A 20,061-nucleotide genomic window follows, 5' to 3' on the forward strand; every position below is an offset into this window, starting at 1 on the left:
CTAAATTATCTACCCCTTTGTTCGTAATTTTATTGTCGTTTTTGCGAATGTGTTTGTTATGCAAACCTTACGTAATATTTAAGAAAGTTTTGGTTTATTGGAGGATTGTTTAGTATTATTATTATTACATTAAACATTAATTGTTATAAAAAAGTATTAATTCCATTTTTCTGTTTTAAATGTCATTAAATTAAACATTAAATAATAAGAATTAAATGTAAAGTATAGCAAACCGACCTGTACGTCATTCTCGCGGCCGTATGCCCGCTCGCTATACAGTTAGTGCTAGTTAGTATTATCTATGTCCATTTTTTTAACAGTGTATAATCTATGTTCCGGGCGCTTCCGTTTTGAGTGTGAATAGCGTGCGCCCGCGTCTGAATGTAATTATCGTTTAAAATTGAAAATTGTTAGTGTTAAAGAAAGATTAGAATTCGAAATTCGATACTGGTGACTAACCCATAGTTTTAAATACCCCTGAGATCTACCCCTCACTATAAAAGTAATATATTTTTGCAGTGAACATGCTGTGATATTTCAATGTCCTTAGTTTTCTATCTTTAAAATGTACGATGGTTTTGAAAGAAGGCTTGACAGACTTAGAAGTGTCTAGATCGGGACCAGTGACATGCATTGCGAAGAGCCTAAGTCTAATGGACTAACCTGAACTAATTGTTACGAAATTAACGTCAGACTTTAGTTTTTATTGCACGAAATCGTAATTAAATTCAATTACGGGATATCTTGTACTGATGGTATGGTGCGATGCAGGTATCATCACTCCGTCTTATTTCTACCGCAAATGTTTCAAGATAGGTTGCTAAATGCAGGTGGTGATTTCTCTGGGTGCTCCAGAAATCACGAGTGAGCTGAGAGCACGTCCACCCATCTCGGCAATAAAAAAACAATTCGTATTACAACAATAATAGTGGTATGGATATTTCATAACAAATCCCATTACCTATTGTAATTATGGCTCGTGGGAAGCTTCTGTGTTTATATAGCGCGGTTATCCAAATTAACGTTGATCGACATACGTTCTGTGTATAAAATAATATTGGTGTGTCCCATGTTATAATGCTAAGTTAAAATGATTCATAGCAGTGTGAACACGACGTATACATTAAAACTGTTTTTATGTGATAATAGCGCTGTTGACGACAGCAAAACCAATATGCGCGTTGGTTTTTTTTAAGAGATTTTATGACCTGGTAACTAAGACCTTTAGGTCATGTGCTATTTTAATTTATATTCATATTTTTATGAAAAATGATTATTTTTTTTTTTTTTTTTTTTTTTTTTATTGCCCTTGTAGGCAGACGAGCACACGGCCCACCTGATGGTGAGTGGTTACCGTTGCCCATGGACTTCAGCAATGCCAGGGGTAGAGCCAAGCCGCTGCCTACCGCTTAATACTCTCCACAAGCCTCGTTTGAAGAAGGACATGTCATAGCGCTCGGGAAACACCGTGGAGGGGAGCTCATTCCATAGCCGGATGGTACGTGGCAAAAAAGATCTCTGGAAACGCACTGTGGATGACCGCAGTGGCTCCAGGTAGTACGGATGAACTCTACTCCGATGGCGGGCGGTGCGATGGTAAAAACGAGATGCCGGTATCATCTCGAACAATTCCTCAGAGCACTCCCCATGGAACATACGGTATAAAATACAGAGAGAACCGAAGTCCCTCCGCAGACCCAGAGGTTCCAAACGATCCGTGAGACTGGGATTATCGACAATCCGAACGGCCCTCCTCTGTATGGAGTCAAATGGAAGAAGCTGGTATTTGGGAGCCCCGGCCCAGAGATGGGAGCAGCACTCCACGCGAGGCCGGACTTGTGCTTTATAAAGCAGAAGCCTTTGTCCAGGCGTGAAGTACCGCTTCGCTCTGTTGAGGACTCCCAGCATTTTGGACGCCAACTTGGCTTTGCCTTCCAAATGACTCCGAAACTGGACATCGCTCGAAATGTCGACCCCAAGTATCCCAATACTCTCGGAAGGTTGCAGGGATACTCCTTGGAATTGCGGCGCCATGACAAAGGGGTCCTTCTTCGCAGTGAACGCGCAAACTTGTGTCTTTAACGGGTTGAATTGAACCAAGTTCAATTCACCCCATTTGGAGACTCGCCCCAGAGAGTTCTCCACTTCAGACACAAGTTTTGATCGTCTCTCTTGCACCACGCTTCGAGAGAGACTCTGATGGCCGATATATCGCGCATCCCCCGTGCTGTCATCCGCATAGCAATGCATGCTATCAATAGACAGCATGTCATTGATATACAGGATGAAAAGCGTGGGGGAGAGCACCGAACCTTGTGGAACGCCAGCGTTAATGGTCATGGTATCAGAACAGTCACCGTCTACAACGACCGTGATGCTCCGCCCATCCAAAAAGCTAGCGATCCACTTGCAGAGACCCTCGGGGATTCCGTAAGATGGTAGCTTCGACAGAAGTGCCCTATGCCAGACCCTGTCGAAGGCCTTCGCGATATCAAGGCTCACAGCAAGAGCCTCGCCCTTGCTCTCCAAGGCTTCAGCCCACCTGTGAGTAAGGTATACAAGAAGATCGCCAGCTGAGCGACCGTGACGGAAACCGTACTGTCGGTCACTGATCAGCTGGCGATCTTCAAGATACTTCAGGAGTTGTATATTTATAATTCGCTCCATCACCTTGGAAAGCAAGGAAGTTATCGCGATAGGCCTATAGCTCGATGGGTCCGACCGGTCACCCTTCTTGGGGATAGGGTGGACGTGGGCGTTCTTCCATGAAGACGGAACCCTGTTAGTGCAATAAGAGAGGCGATACAAACGCGTTAGCGCAGGCGTCAGCTCAGGGGCGCACCTTTTCAGAACCACAGCAGGGATGCCGTCCGGCCCACTCGACTTATGGACGTCCAGGAGTTGGAGTTCCCGCCTGACTGCACACTGTGTAAAGCAGATCTCCGGCAGGGAACTGTCACACCGGGGGATGTTCGGTGGTGTGGCACCCCCGTCGTCCACAGTCGAGTTCGAGGCGAAGAGTTTGACCAGAAGGTCAGCCTTCTCTTTCGCACTATGGGCCAGACTGTCATCAGACTTGCGTAGTGGTGGGAGACTAGACCTGCAGAAGTTACCTTCTGCAGCCTTAGCGAGCGACCAGAAAGCACGGCTCCCGGCGGGATAGCTCTTCAGTCGCTCGCCAATTCTGGCAACGTGCTCCGACTTCGCCCTGGCAATAGCCCTCTTATAGGACCTAGAAGCGGCGTTAAATTTCCGCCTTTCCTCTGAGGTATTAGGATCCTGGCGTCTCCTGGCATCATTCCATGCCGCGTATGCGGACCGCTTGAGGCGTGCAGCGTCCCGACTGGCATTGTTATACCAGGGTCCACTGCGACCCCCGACGGGCACCTCGGAAGAAGGAATGAACAGTTCCATCCCCCGAAGCACCACGTTTTTAAGTCGGTCCGCACAGACGTCAGGATCACCAGAGGAAAAGCAGAGCCGCCCCCATGGGTAGGATGCGTAAAATTCACGCAACCCATCCCAATCTGCTGACATATACCGCCAAACTCTTCGATACCCGGTCGTCATTCGACGACCAGGACGAGAGATCGGTACCGCAGCACGGATAAGGCAGTGATCAGACGATCCAAGTGGAGCGTCGACCACCACACTGTATCCGGCCGGATCGGTGGTCAGCAGAAGGTCCAACAGAGAGGGCTCGTGCCCCTCAATATCTGGGACACGGGTGGGCTGTGTCACCAGCTGGGAGAAGCCGTAGGCCAGGGCGAAATCGTAGGCAGCCCGACCCGGGAGGTCAGTGGTTCTGGACCCCAACCACTCTTGGTGGTGAGCGTTAAAATCTCCAAGAACCACCACCTCCGCAGATGGGTACTGCTCAAGCACGCGGTTAGTCCCCTCTTGCACATGCTCTATCAGAGCTGAACCTGCATCACTGCTGTGGGACCTGTACAGGCACGCGTAGACTCGGGTACAACCCCCGTGATCTACGCGCAGCCACAAGATGGACAGGTCCCGTTGTTCGAGGCCTCGTAGACGGCGACAACAGACATCAGCCCGGACGAATACACACACCCCGGCTTTACGCAGGAAGTTGTGCTCCAATACGTAGCCGGGGTATTCAAGGTACGAAGTGTCATCCGGAGCAGATATCTGTGTCTCCGTCAGAAAAAGGAGGGCAGGCTGCGCCGTCTCAAGATGGTGGTGTACGGCGTCGAGGTTACTATGTAGGCCCCTTACATTGCTGAAATCCACATTAAATGTGGAATGGGGCATCGCCGACAAAACCCTTTTCCTTTTTTTAACTGTCATTTTATTATTATTTTTGGAGAGTGGGATTGGGTGGGGTAGGAAGTTCGAGGCAAAATCATGACAATACCTGAATAAAGCGCGGAACACAGTACGTGCTTGACCACGGGTTGCGTGAGAGACTGACGCAGGGCATGGAAGGGCCCCCAGTCCACCCTGCGTGCGATCGCCGGGATCCACTCCGGTCTCCGACTCCGGCACGACGACCGCACGACAGGATTTTACACCGGTTGGCGGGACAGCTTCCCGGGGCGGAGTTTAGTAGTGACACCCGGGTTCAGGTCCCCAACTGACCGGCGGGCGGCGGCGAACACCGTTTCACTGGGTCTCCCCATACCCCCGTCATACAATCACGTCCCGCGAGCTTGCACGCACGTCTGCTCCGCATGTTCCAAGTATCATCAAGATTCACCCCGAACAAGGAAGAGGAAAGGGAAGGAATAAAACTGTCTCTCCAACCCACACGCCGGAACACAGCTAGGCTATTTGGCGGCGGACTCTAGTTGGAGGGTGGTCGCCAGCCAGTCGGACTAGGTCCTACCACCGATTATGTATTCGGCTCCCGTTTAGCACCACCCAGGGGTCACTTGTAGGGAATCGTGGGTTAAACCTACGGAAGCGGGAAGCAATCGACCCCCAAATTATATGGAATGCAATGAAATTAAGATGATTAATTTGAGATATTAATTAACTGGGATGAAATTAAATGAGATGAGATGATATGGGATGAAATATGATCTCAGTAAAATTGTGGTCATTTACTGAAACTTTGCCAGTGGACTTTTTGGATTATCCCGAGAAGTAACGTTCAGCGGCTTTGTTTCATTTTCCCTCATTTGTGCACTTTCACAGATACTAAACAGTTAATAAATCACCGTTATTACACATTTAAACCTGAAGAAACACTAAATAGACAAAATAAAACAAATCACACAACTTCACTCAACAAAGAATATACATAATATAAATAGTAGAACTTGCGATGATAGCTACTTACTTAAAAATAAGTGTAGAACATCTCTCTAAATCGATTGAAGATATTTGCAAAATATATTCCGTTGTGGCATATACGTCCATCCATTTTTGCCGGTCTGTTTGCGTTGTGTGTATTCCCACGATGATTCATCAAATCAAAGTTTCAATTGCATTGAAATAGCGAATCATATGAGTCGTCTATTATCAAAGGTGGCAATCTGTGCATTTGGACAAAAAAAATTATTGGTATGTCAATACAGATTGATTTGAATATAATCGTCTCCTTCAAAGAATACGGTTCAAAACCTGCATTAAATAAAGGTTAATAGTTAACCTGTTATTTATCTAAGATGTCGTTCCGAAGAGTTTTGTGACTGCCAATGGAATACAAAGTCAATAATTCGTTTTTCTGATTTACCAATCATTGTCCAAAAGTCAGATTGCCGGCTTTGATAATAGTCGACTCATATGTACAAGCAGTATCTACTCAACAGAGAAAGCGAAATAACAATGTTGGATTTTGCATATTAAGAGCAACAGGAAGTAAAAGCTTGAGGTCAGAGTTGACAAATTTATATATCCTATCATATGTAAATTAACTATTGATTTAAGTTTATTTCTCTACGCTGACGAGAACAAAAGATGCCGCAGTACGAAATAATTCGATAGATATCTATCTATATATTAATACGTGAATCAAAAACTTTGTACCCCTTTTTACGAAAATTGCGCGGACGGAGGAGTATGACATTTCTCACACTTATAGAGAATATAGAGAAAGAGTGCACAATGCTAATATTTTTTTAAAATAATGCACATTAGATACTTTAAATCAATAAAGAAAACATAACACACACTACCATGTATTTGACACAACACATACATAAAAATATACTCTTTGTTTACTGTCAATTGGGAAACTTTTGTTATTGCTTAAAGTCTGTGGTCGAATTGAAAATAGATTCATATTGTTTGTCTTTAATATTATTGATCTATAGTGCAGTTTTGGCGAATACTGTGATTATATTATCGAAATATAATAGTGTTTGACGATAGAACCATAATAATGTTTAAACTTATTATTTCAATTAATTATAGTCGAATCTCGACTACTGCGGGGCCACTAGTAATAATAGAATTGCGATATTATTATATGTATATCATTACGTCATGCGAAAGCGCTTACGATTATAACCTTCAGGTGTCCTCGTGTAGCCATTATGCACGTAAATCCGGCGGTGATTAAGAAGAGAAGGCACTCCTTACGATCGGTACAGTGTTTGGCTGGTTAATAACGCAACAGTAGGTATCCGGATACCGTCGACAAAACAATCTGGAACGGTAGTTTTAAGCGATGGTAATTAAATCGAAACGACCGCTGCTCAATCAATATTTCCGTGTAACATTAATGTTTCATATTTTAAATGACCAAATCAAATCTAATCATTCTAAATACCATTTGAAGTGCACGATTTAAAATGTGGGTAAACGTTCTGGATTAGTGTATAATCTATGATTCGGACGTGTTTTATTTCACCCCAAATAATGTCACTTGTAATGATAAGCGTCATAATATTATGTCCAATGGCGTGCAGCAAAGTTTTGTTAAATTTACGCGGCAACTTTAATAAGGAATATTACGTTGTTGAAAAAGTTATTGTGTAAGTAGCTCTTGATCTTGTTGACCAATTAACAAATTACACGTATTTTAAGAGATCCTTTTAACACCGAATCTGCAATGAAATTTGACGGTATTTGCCGAGAGCTACATAATTACCCCTGTCAAAAAAAACAATTCTCAGCGATAGGCATTGAATATGGTATTACTGCTGGCCATGACCGTTTATGATCACCTACAATCACGTGAGCTGTAGGATCAGGGCAATAAAAAATATAAAAATTTATATCGAAAAAAATACAGCCGATTCCATTTGGAATTTCAAGTGGGCTCTGTGTTGTTTTTGTTGATATGACTCACGAGCTCCACACATGGACGACGGCACCGATAACATCACATTGCGTAATGCCATATGTTCGTGTAGTCCACGCTTTATTTACCCACAATTTTCATTTACCTATAAACACAATACATATACTAAGATAATATTGGAGAAATTGTACTGGAACGCAAGGATCGGTATAATAATCCCGCATATTTGAAGCGAAGCACCCGTACATTCATTTAAAGTGTGGCACAGCCCTTATACGATACAGTTGAGGCTTCGACCTCATGCCTCAATATAGGTGTTCTCATTGTGATGTTAATAGCACCCGAAAACCATTTTATACAAGATTTAGCCAACTTCGTCTACAGGAATAACAAAAAAAAAATCGGTATACTTAGTGCCGATTTATCAGAGATGGTTCGATGTCTTGCAATAATTTATTTTGCTCATATGTGTATATAACCTTCGAACGCAACAATGATTTGCAACATTGAATATTGAAGAATGTGTCTTCTGTACAAAAAATATATATATAAAGAAAACGCGATACGCTGTTTTATGTTTACGTCAACCTTTTCTTGGAAAGGTCATTTGGGTGTAAACTTGTTTGTGCTATTTGTACAGACAGATTGGGGTGGTTCCAATCTCGTGCCAATCTTTCGTGCCCCCCTATCTCTGGACTATAAAAGGTTACATATGTCAAGGACCAAGTTTTACTGGTGGTAGGACCTCTTGTGAGTCCGCGCGGGTAGGTACCACCACCCCGGCTATTTTTGGCAGTCATGCGTTTCGGTTTGAAGGATGGGGCAGCCGTTGTAACTATACTGAGACCTTAGAACTGATATCTCAAGGTGAGTGGCGCATTTACGTCGTCGATGTCTATGGGCTCCGGTAACCACTTTACACCAGGTGGGCTGTGAGCTCGTCCACACATCTAAGCAATAAAAAAAATACACGTTCGTTCTTAATTTTTGACTAAATATATATATCTATATATAGTTTATTTGAATTCGCGGCCCACATACAAACGAAGACGATAATGAAGTTTAATCGTTGACAAAGAATACATATTCATACGCATTGAGTTTGTATTGAATTTATTTCTAATATTTCGTATTCGATTGAGTAATCTATTTTTTCGAATTGCTCAAATAATAACCTATAAACCTACCTAGTAGAACAATCTGGACTAAAATATTTTTGCCTTTTTATTGACCACGAAAGTTATTCAGCTCAAGAGTCAACTCGGAGACTCGAAGGTCATTCATGGAGGTCAGCAATCCTAAGGGCGTAATCAATCTCCCTCCTATCGTTGAACACTTTTGTCAGATCTTTAAAATGAAATATCATACAAGTATCTCTCTGTCAACTCCCGTGAAGTACTATGCATGTGAGTTCATTTCAATCCCGGGTGGATGGTACGTGGCCAACAAAATAGAGTATGATATATCTCTAGATCAAGTTAATCGATAGTACGAACAACCCTCTTAACTGTTTGAAGTTTCTTTTTTTTTATTGCTTAGATGGGTGGACGAGCTCACAGCCCACCTGGTGTTAAGTGATTACTGGAGCCCATAGACATCCACAACGTAAATGCGCCCACCTTGATATATAAGTTCTAAGGTCTCAAGTAAGTTACAACGGCTGCCGCACCCTTCAAACCGAAACGCATTACTGCTTCACGGCAGAAATAGGCAGGGTGGTGGTACCAACCCGGCGGACTCACAAGAGGTCCTACCACCAGTAATTGTAAGTTAATTGGAAGTAGCTGATACTTTGGAGCCTCGGGCCAGAGATCGGAGCGATATCAGTCATCATCATCATTATCATTATCATTATCCTGCCCTTCTCCCAGTCACCTGGGGTCGGCGCAACATGTTTTCTCCTTCCATTCTCTTCTATCATATACCATTTCTTCGCTAACTCCCCTCTTACCCATATCGTCTTTCACACAATCCATCCATTTCTTCTTAGGTCTACCTCTTCCTCTAAATCCTTTCACATTCATAGTTAACACTCTCTTAACAACCTCATTTTCATTTCGTCTCATCACATGTCCATACCATCCCAAACGTGCACTCCTCAGCTTCTCTGTCACAGGAGCGATATCAGTATCAACCGTATATTAGTAATACATGCTAATAAAAATCGTTAAATGGGACTTCCTTTGTACTTAACGATAAATTGACGATTAACTTGTAATTAGGAATGTCTTCTATTTTTGTTATTCTGGCAATTTCCGATTCATATTGGTTACAAAAAAAAAAAAAATTGACGTATTTTAAACTTCACGGAAAAATAGTGGGATATTTGCCCATTTTTTTTCCTGTTGTATGTCGTCGAACTGAGAAACTGACCTAACGCAATGTAAATAAGTATCAGGTAGATAAATTTTACAAATATTGTTACGAGACGATAGTTTTTTCAGACGTTTTAGATTAAAAAGTGTTGGACAAACGTTTTGGGAATAGTTCACTATGTATTTAAAAAATAAAAAAACTCGTTTTGCTCATCTTCAGTAGATGTTTATACGTATCGGCTTGATTACGTAAATTGTTTCCAAACTGTTAAATTCTCAAGGAATTACGAATACCTAAATGTAAAAAAACGTCTTCTCTGATAACTTGTTTGACCTCGAAAATATATATTCATCGTACGTGCGAAATATTGCAGTTAAAGTTTACATTGAAACATAGGCATTGGCCGATAAGGAGTCTTAGATTTTAATATTTTTTAATAATTGCCATTGTGTTGCTGTCGATAAGAGAAAATTAATAGGTTCTGTAATGCATGTTTACATTGTTATATAAAAAGCTGCCGAAGCATAAAGCTAATCAAGGCATACATAGATTAGGGCATACAGTGATTATTGTTATTGTAAACACCAATATAGGCTTTTTTCTTTTTTATTGCTCAGATGGGTGGACGAGCTCACGGCCGTTCCATGTGTTAAGTGGTTACCGAAGCCCATAGACATCCACAACGTAAATGTCGCCCACCCACCCATCTTGAGATAATTTATTTTGCTATTTAATTTATTTTGTTATATTGACCTTCATTTTGCGGGTGAAAGTCAATCATGAACATTTGTTAAGTACCTACGTATTTCAATAGAAAAATTGGTACCTGTCTGCGGGATTCGAACACCGGTGCATCGCTAGATACGAATGCACCGGTCGTCTTATTCTTTAGGCCACGACGACTTAAGAAATTAAGTTCATATTTAGAAGTCCATGTTATTTTGCTTGTTATTTTAAATTTGCTTTCATACTTTTCAGCTTAGAACATAAGTGATGCGAGAGTGAAGTATACACACATAGTTCTCTTTATTATTCTCCAATGTCAAATTAAAGACAAAAAAACAAGTTATTGATAAAAGGTCTTGTTTCGAATACATGCTAATGCGTTTTGTCGTGTTGTGTCTTTAAGGCTAAATAATTAAATTATCTATATTTTATTTACTCTCACACTACTAAAGCATAAAGGAGAAAACAAAATGGAAAAAAAAAGTTTTTGTTTCGTGATAGTGTTTATCAATTTTAATATTATTATACTCCACTGTCATTCCCGATCCTGCGGACAGAATGGAAAGCTGTCGACGTCGCCCCAAACACGTCATTTCGGATCCTCCCGATCCACTAACGGTGCTTTTAGGTACCTCAAGCACCGGTCATCGTTTTCGTCGAACCCGTCGCTTGCGACGAAGGGCTCGACGAGTAAATTAACCCTCAGACACAGCCCACTGAGTTTCTCGCCGGATCTTCTCAGTGGGTCGCGGTTCCGATCCGGAGGTAGATTCTACGAAGCACTGCTCTTGCTAGGGTCAGTTTTAGCATCACTCCGGTTTGAGCTCCATGAGCTCACCTATTAGTAAAGGTCACGCTGAAATAGCCTCTCAATGCTCTCAGCTTAGGTAGGAATAAAAAAACACTACTTTAGATGTCAAATATTAAAAACTGTTTCTTTTTGTTTTGTAAGGGAAATTTAAATGCTCTTTGGATAATAACAACGTATATTCTAAAGAAGAATTATGAGTGTACTATAGTGACATACATTTCTGAAGTACGGTGGCCTGCGGAACACCTGCAGTAATTGTGATTACACATAACGTAAACAAGAACTAGTCGAAATCGTAAGCCACACGTCCGGTGGTAGGTGTGAATGTTGGATTTTCGGTAGGGGCATTAAATGGGTCATTTATGTATGCGTTTTTTGAATAGTTACCATTAAATGGTTGTAATGTTTCGGAATAATTAAAAAGGTAAGCTATAATGTATATTTAGCTGTAATGTTTATTTTAATAGTAAAGATAGATTTCATTAACAATAAAAAAAAAAAGTTACATTTTTTCTTACTAAAGTTCTTATTAAACTTTTATTGTTTATTGTTATTCGTTATTGCCACTACAGGGATTGGTGGCGTGTTAATTACAATAGTTGGAACAAATGTGATTATTCAATACAAGATCTCGTGACAGTTGCAACGCAACGGCTGCGTTTCAGCCGATTTTTACTATATATTTATCTTGGCTGCTATATAGATAAATTAAATATTAATTTACGGTGGACTAGTGTGTGAACGGTGAAATTCTTGTACGGTCCTAAGAGGTACGGATGAATTTGCCGAGAGGTAACGAGATGGCACTGGTTCGAGCACTGTACCCCTCATTAATAGCTGTGAAACGCAAATCTATAAACTCTCTAGATTCGATTGGGTAACACGGTGCTATTCTACTCACTAATAGCTGTGATACACAAATCTACAAACTCTCTAGATTCGATTGGGTAACATGGTGCTATTCTATCTTTTTAAAAATTGTTCTAGAACACGATTTTAGTTTAGGTGAAAATAAAATTATTTAAAAGTTATATGGTATTGTTTTCGCGGCTTAACTTATCTTAATGTTGTAGCGTTAATAGCTACTAGCGTTTGAATATTTTAATGATGTAGGAGGTTTTTCGTGAAAGTAATAATACCGTATTGTGAACTGCCCAAGCTTAGCAACTTGTTACTTATCTTGATTCGATTATTGGATAGTTTAAATCAAGGAACAACACGGTCCGCCAAGCGTTTCTAAAATTTAATTTATTTTATCGACTTTCTTCCATCATTTTGTTTTTTTTTTGTTCTTTTCTTGTTTGTTTTTATCTTGTGTTAAAATTTGTATATGAAATATTTACTTTTTTTTAATTTTTTTTTTTTACTCTAATAAATTATTAATAAGAGTTCAACTATTTGCGGACTACCAACATAAATTGATTCAAAATGTTGCTCACCCCTGGTTTAAAGGACGAATGAACAAATAATCCACTTAATCTCATTTCTTTTATATAAATGTTAAGGATATTTTTTTTGCATCGATGGGTGAACGTACTATTTACCTGTTAGTGGCTACTGGACGTCCATATACAAACTTTGATGCCGTCACCAACTACCTTGAGACCTAACTCTAAGCGAATATGACCTTGGTTAATGTAAATAGTGGACGTGCGGATTGTACTGTTTTAAACATAAAGAATATTGACATCTGCAGTAGGTATGTCAATATTGCGTGACAAAATTCTATCGCTTGTTTGGTTTAATTTGGACGATTTGAGCGTCTAGTGCTTAGGGTAGCACCACTTGATCTCCCTCGTAAGGTAATTACGGAGAATCAATTAGAGTCAGTGTTCTTTGAGTTTAACCCTTTCGCTAAGGTAGGCCGCGCTCCAAAGTAATTCTCAAGAAACAGAGGTCCGTGCTGAAAGTGCGCACGTCACCCATAGTGTACCTACAGGCGGCGTTTTTCAGCCGTTGATTATAGTCACCGATAGTAGTATTGTAATCATGATCTTACTATTCGTATTAATTGTTTATATATTTTTAAAAACAATCTAAATCTAATTAATCTGTATGTCTATGTTTTTATTGAAAATAAAAATAATACAATGCATAAACGCTGAAACAATGTACTCTGAATTGCCGATATATTATTATATTTTTTGTCTATTACATGAAGAACCAACAGCCAACTAACATAGTATAATAATATTATTAACTAATAATAGAAACAAAAAGCTAATTAAAGGTCCTCACCAATATAAACAAACAAAACAAAGCATTAGAGAAACAAAAACATAGAAACAAATAAATAAATAAACAATCAGTGAGAAAAAATTGAAATTCAACTAAAAAATGAAAAATAATTAGTTTAAAAAACTAATAAAATACGCTTTTATAGAAAATCCAACTAAAAAATATAAAATAACTTTTAATAAATTTGATTTAAAAGTAGTGTAAGAAAAAAAGATTTTATTTTAAAAAAAACGTGGGGTGTATGGTACAGTAAGAAATATTTTATGAACAGATATGAGTAGAAGGGTTATTCTGAAAAGCACCCAACGCTTTTTTACAATATAATCATTTTTTCTTACACTGTTTTTAATTCAAATTTATTAAAATTTATTTTATATTTTTTAGTTGAATTTTCTATAAAGGCGTATTTTGTTAGTTTCATTTAAACTATTATTTACTTTCGATTTATCAGAAGAAGTATATCAGACACCAATATCGGGGCCTGCATACAATGATGTCCCTCCTGCTGGCTGAACCTTTGCTCGCCCACATGTCCTGGTGAAACTGGAAAGGCCTCCGGGCCACCAGTAATCTTTCAATCTTAAAAAAAAAAACAATAATGTGAAAATTCGGATGCTCGTGCACAAAATTCTTTAACTGGTAAGTATGTAAATAAGCTACCGGCTCGGTGGCATGAAGACGTTGCGTGCAACATAAGTCCATACAAAAATGTACCTACATTTTGTACACGTAAATTTGAATAAATTACGAACTATTTGTGTAAACGTTCGGTTTGTTGAACTCTCTCCTGGAACATAGCTGTTCTGGAATGTTCGTTTTGATAACACAAATTATTAATTCGCCGGGTCCGGGTCAGTTCTAACAGCATCCTGAAGGCATTAGCAGACCGCTATAACTGTCACAGTACTTGAACCATTGCACTGCATTGTTCACTCGCGGACTAACAAAAATAATAATAACCTCTTTGGTAAATAAATATACTGGTGGTAGGACCTCTTGTGAGTCCGCGCGGGTGGGTACCACCACCCTGCCTATTTCTGCCGTATAGCAGTAGTGGGTTTCGGTTTGAAGGGTGGGGTAGCCGTTATAACTATACTGAGATCTTAGAACTTATATCTCAAGGTGGGTGGCGCATTTACGTCGTAGATGTCTATGGGCTCCAGTACCACATAACACCAGGTGGGCTGTGAGCTCGTCCATCCATCTAAGCAATAAAAAAAAGCAATGCTTATAAATTATTTTATTTTATTTTCATTCGTGGATATATTTTTTTAACAATAACACCACGTTAACTGGTCCCGTGATTAGTTCGTAAAGAACTTGTGTTACAGGTACCAGATAACGGAAATAAATGTAAGAGTTTTATTATACACATACATATATTTAAGAGACATCCATAACCCTGGAAAAGACATATTTATCATACAAATACCTTCCCTTGGCGGGATTCGAACCCGCGACCCCCTTGTGTAGTGACCATGTCACTTACCACTACACCAGACGGCCGTTATTATTATTATCTGATTAATAAATGAATTATTATTGTTATTATTATTATTATTAGCTTTCGACTGTGGAATTCGGCGATTGTTGTGATGTCTCAACAATGATTCGTAGATTTGTTTTATTGGGTCACGGTATTATTATGCTAGAGATTCATTTGTCGCTCTCATTAGATGATACTCATCGTTGTGTCATCCGTAATTCTGTTTTGAATGGACTCTTGTTGACTAGTGAATGTATTTAAAGTCGCCTCTTGACTCACATAAATGAAAAAAATTAACGCATCATTTTAGTGGCGTAGATTTATTTACGTGGCGTGAGTAGAGAAAATACTGTACAGAAGAAGTTTAATTATAATATTAATGGAACAGAGCAAGATACCGCAAATAATATAGTATCCGATACAAAACAATGCATATAATACACAGGTTTGAGACGTAAGACTATGTAAATTTTTCTACGTTAATATTATATTATAATCGTTTTTAAATAGTAGGGTACCTATAATTTTAAATTACATTTTTATAAATACGACTAATTTAGTAAAAATCCTTAAATTTAAACCTAATGTGGCGGGTAGCCATTATAGAACACAAGATATTTGACAGATGCTTGAATCTCGCTAACGATATTTTCAACTAAAGCTTGCATATATGCAAGACCTTATTTATATATTCCGTGATAGTTTGCGTATGTGTAGAAATTAAAATGGTGGGGGTGAAGCGGCGACACTGGTCCTAATAAGTATCTACAGTCGGCGTCGATGCGCCACTTCGATAAAGCGGCACGACACGAGAACCCTCTCATCGTGGCCGCCGGTAACTACATTCCCGATCCTGCGGACAGAATGGAAAGCAGTCGGCGTCGCCCAAAACACGTCATCTCGGATCCTCCAGATCCACTAACGGTGCTTCTAGGTACTTCAAGCACCGGTCACCGTCCTCGTCGAACCCGTCGCTTGCGACGAAGGGCTCGACGAGTAAATTAATTCTCAGACACAGCCCACTGAGTTTTTCGCCGGATCTTCTCAGTGGGTCGCGTTTCCGATCCGGTGGTAGATTCTGCGAAGCACGGCTCTTGCTAGGGTTCGTGTTAGCAACGTCATCAGGTTTGAGCCCCGTGAGCTCACTTACTAGCCACGGTTACGCTGAAATAGCCTCTCAAGGCTATCAGCTAAGGTAGGAAAAAAAAAGGTCCTAATACAAAATTAGAGCAAAGGCCTTTCCAACCTTATTTATCTATTCCGTGTATACAAGTTCCGAACATCCACATTCGGATCGTCGGTCTAGCGAGCAATTTCACCATCTAGGTGGAAGGTCTTCCCTTTGTCGTTTACTTCCATACGACCAAAGATCGGATCAAACATGATTTTTATGCGATCTAGTTTAGGTTAAAGCCTTCAGTTGATAAATGAAACAATAAAGTCAAGTAGGTACGATTGCTAGTAGATTGTCGATCGTGTACACTGACGAACATTAGCAAAATGTTAAAGAAAATTAAACTTTAAGTAGTACGAAATAAAGTGGTAAGCAACGAGGAAAACCATTTCTTAGTAATTTACGGATAGAATCGAAACATAGGTTATCAACTTTAATTCGTTGACATTAAAATTTGTGAAGCTGTTTTCGGTATCGTTGGGTTTGATGGATGAGTAATATTATATCGTACAAAAAAAAATCGATAGCTATTACAAGTGATAATGAGGGTGATTCTGGTCGAGGTAGAGTAATGATAATCGACATTAATCAATTCTAATCCACTAATGCGATGCATATATTCATTTACATGTTAGTTATTACAGAAAGGAAAACGATTCTTTGAAACTAGTACGTAGGTCAATCTGTTACAATGGCGCGCATTGTGCGGTACCGTAGGTTTCGTGGAGTCGGAGTGGTGGAGCTCGATGGGGTTTAGTCGGTAGTCGGTTTTGCGGGGCGGGTCCTGCGTGGTACACCCCGCGCAGCGCCTCGCGCGCCTTTCTCAAGGCGTAGTCTCCCGGTAGGAATTGGAAGAAGAGGAGGACTTTCGTCTTCCTCTTCTCCCTCTCCTTCTCTGGAGGCGACGGAGTCCGACATAACCCGGTCTATTACCCCTCTCGACCGGGTATCCGTAAATGGATTCCCCAGCGTAAAAAAAAAAAAGGTCAATCTGTTACGAAGCTAAAAAATATTGTTAATTTATTGTAATGTAACAACATCAATATTATTATAAAATACAATCGTTGTATGGACACAGTTCTGTGTAAATAATGCAATCACTAAACTACATGTGTACCTACTGTAGAATCGATGAATAACTCTTGTAAAAATAGTCGGATGATTAATTTTTAACCTCGTTAACTGAATCAAAATGTGAGCCATTATGAACAATAACCTCTCATTGCTATTCTATAAAAAGTGTAAGAGTAATAAATTGATGCTCATAGAAAATAATGGTCACATTGTTTTACCAGTAGTAGAGTGGTTTGTGAGTAGGCAAGGGTACGTGCCGCCCTGCTTATTGCTGCCGTGAAGCAGTAATGCGTTTCGGTTTGAAGGGTAAGGCAGCCGTCGTAATGTTACAACTGAGCTCCGGTAAACATTTAAGGCCAGGTGGGCCGTGAGATTATCAAAGGAATAATTCTAATAAGCCCGTCTAGAAATTAAAAAAAATATTGTGAGTTTTCTTGTTGATTAGTTTCTTAATTTTAGAATAGTCGATTGTTTTTTAAACCAATGAATAATAAAACTGGCCTCTCAAAGTGGGTGGTGATATTCACGTTGTGTGATGGTCATAGGTTCTAGTAATCACTGTACCTACCACCAGTTGCGTCATCGTGAGTTCAACCGCTGAAAATTCCTCGTTTAAATACGATATAATTATGTAATTGAAATATTATAAATAAATCTTTGCACATCGAATTGAAAATATACATCTACATAATGTATATTTCAAATTAAATCTATATCTATACTAATATTATAAAGAGGAAAGATTTGTTTGTTTGTTTGTATTGAATAGTCTCCGAAACTACTGGACCGATTTGAAAAATTCTTTTACTGTTTCGAAGCTACACTATTCCCAAGTGACATAGGCTATAATCTTTTTTGAAAAAATTAGGGATCCTTACTAAAACTCCAATAATGTAACCCAAGGTGCGCTGCGAAAACTATTGATGATAGAATAAAATAATGTACTAAGACTTTGTAGAACACAGTTTTAAAGTAATTTAAAAAAATGAAAACTTCAAATATCGTGGAAGTTTTTGTTAAAGACCCGAGCAGAGCCGGGGCGGGCTTCTAGTTTAAAATACAAATATTATCTGAATAAACTGCTGACTGAAGATTGAGTATGCTTGATACTTGTACACCTATAAAAAAACGAAATGAAGCAAAATATTAAACGCATAAAGTATTATAACAATGGGCGTTCTTATCGCTAAGAGTTAAGAGATATTATACGACGCGAAAAGGGTGTTGTCAAGATAAATAAGGCTTCATGTTATTATCGACTAAGTTCGCTAAAATTACATAAGTACTATTTTATAATCATGCGAAATTTGACGGGATTATGATTGCGTGGAATTGTTACACTTCCGCGAACTCAAATCATGGCCACAAAAATATTGACCGATATAATTCACAATTTTAACACGGATTATTAATACGCTTTTATTAGCTTCAGACGTATGTATGTATGTATGTATGTTTGTAACGTTATCTTTGAACATGATTTGAGCCCCTTCAAAACGTCGGATTAACTCGAAATTTGTTATACTTATTAAGGACCGATGACAATACAATATTAAAAACAAAAAAATTTGAAATTCAACTAAAAATGAAAAATAAATTTACGCTTTTATAGAATTTTATTGTAAAAAAACGTAGGGTGCTTTTCAGGATATTATCAAAATAACCCTTCTACTCATATCTGTTCATAAAATATTTATAACTACTACCATGCACCCCACGCTTTTTTTACAATATAATCATTTTTTCTTACACTACTTTTAATTCAAATTTATTAAAAGTTATCTTCTGTTTTAGTTGAATTTTCTATAAAAGCGTATTTTGTTAGTTTTTTTTAAACTATTATTTATTTTGTATAAATGATTCTATTAAAAAAAAAGTTACTAAAGTCACATTTTCTTTCTAGGATCGCGTCTTGAACATCACTAGTCAGATCATGGATCAAGTTCTGGGCGACGAAAGGGTGGCGCGCGGCTTCCGAGTCAAGTTCCCAGAGGACGTTCTGCAAGACAACTTAGCTGGGCAGCTTTGGTTTGGCGCTGAGGTATTTTACAAAACAAAAATAAGTCTTTTAATTGGGTTTTTTAAAGATTTCTCAGGAGATTTACAGCCAGGATCTAAGAAGCTGAACCTAGATAGTTTTTTCAATTCTAATCACTACATAGTATAAAACAAAGTCGCCTTCTCTGTCCCTATATCTGTCCTGTGCTTAAATCTTTAAAACTACGCAACGGATTTTGATGCGGTTTTTTTTAATAGATAGAGTGATTGAAGCGGAGGGTTTATGTGTATAATAAAATCCATTAAATAGTGGAGAAATCAAAAATAAATTACAGTTTCCGAAGCGAAGCGAGGGCGGGTCGCTAGTATTCTTTTAAAAAAAGTATTTGGGCGTTTGCATTCGATCTTTATAATGGGCTATCGGCAGCAAATACTCGTAGAAATCTAGATCAATAACCGTGAGGATTTTGTTTACCTAAAGTCTACTACTATGGTATCATGTATTAAATAAATTCAGTTACGTTTTTGCTTAACTAAACTATTAGAGCGCGATCTATTTTGAACAGTTAAATATTTATAACAATGGGAAAGGAAATGTAAGGTCACGGTTGACATGTCACGGTTTTCCTGCAAAAAGATCGCACCAAGCTTAAAGCCTTGAACTTTGACAATAACGAAACTTAATATTGGAACCAGAAATTTCTTTTTCTTTTTTCGGTTCAAAGACTTAACACGAAACACCTAATCGGATATTCATAAAAATGGGGTATCATGAATTTAAATGTATTTATGTTTCATTCAAATTAAGCTTTGAGTACAAACGAACTGGGACGGATTATAACGTAACTACGCAGTTTCGTTGGATCAAAGAAAAATGACTTTTTTCTTCCACAATGTGAGTCATTCTTTGTATTAGTGAATTCTTATTAAATTTTTTATCGGTCTGTTTTCTTTGTCGCAAACGGCAAGTGTCCTTTGGTAGTGTACATATCTTCATTGATGCGGAAGATTTTTTATTTGGTTCG

General features: G+C 39.0%; 1 protein-coding gene across 1 annotated transcript in view; it reads left to right on the forward strand.

The window, feature by feature from the left end:
- The window catches only part of LOC101744058 (lateral signaling target protein 2 homolog), a 62,074-nt gene that overhangs the window by 22,191 nt on the left and 19,822 nt on the right, over positions 1–20,061 (forward strand). The window contains exon 3 of the mRNA XM_004922060.5: positions 18,942–19,079. Coding sequence (XP_004922117.1) covers positions 18,942–19,079 — 138 coding nt within the window. The remainder of the gene's footprint in view (positions 1–18,941; positions 19,080–20,061) is intronic.

This window comes from Bombyx mori, chromosome 26 (genome assembly GCF_030269925.1).
Source record: "Bombyx mori chromosome 26, ASM3026992v2".
Lineage (NCBI taxonomy): Eukaryota > Metazoa > Arthropoda > Insecta > Lepidoptera > Bombycidae > Bombyx > Bombyx mori.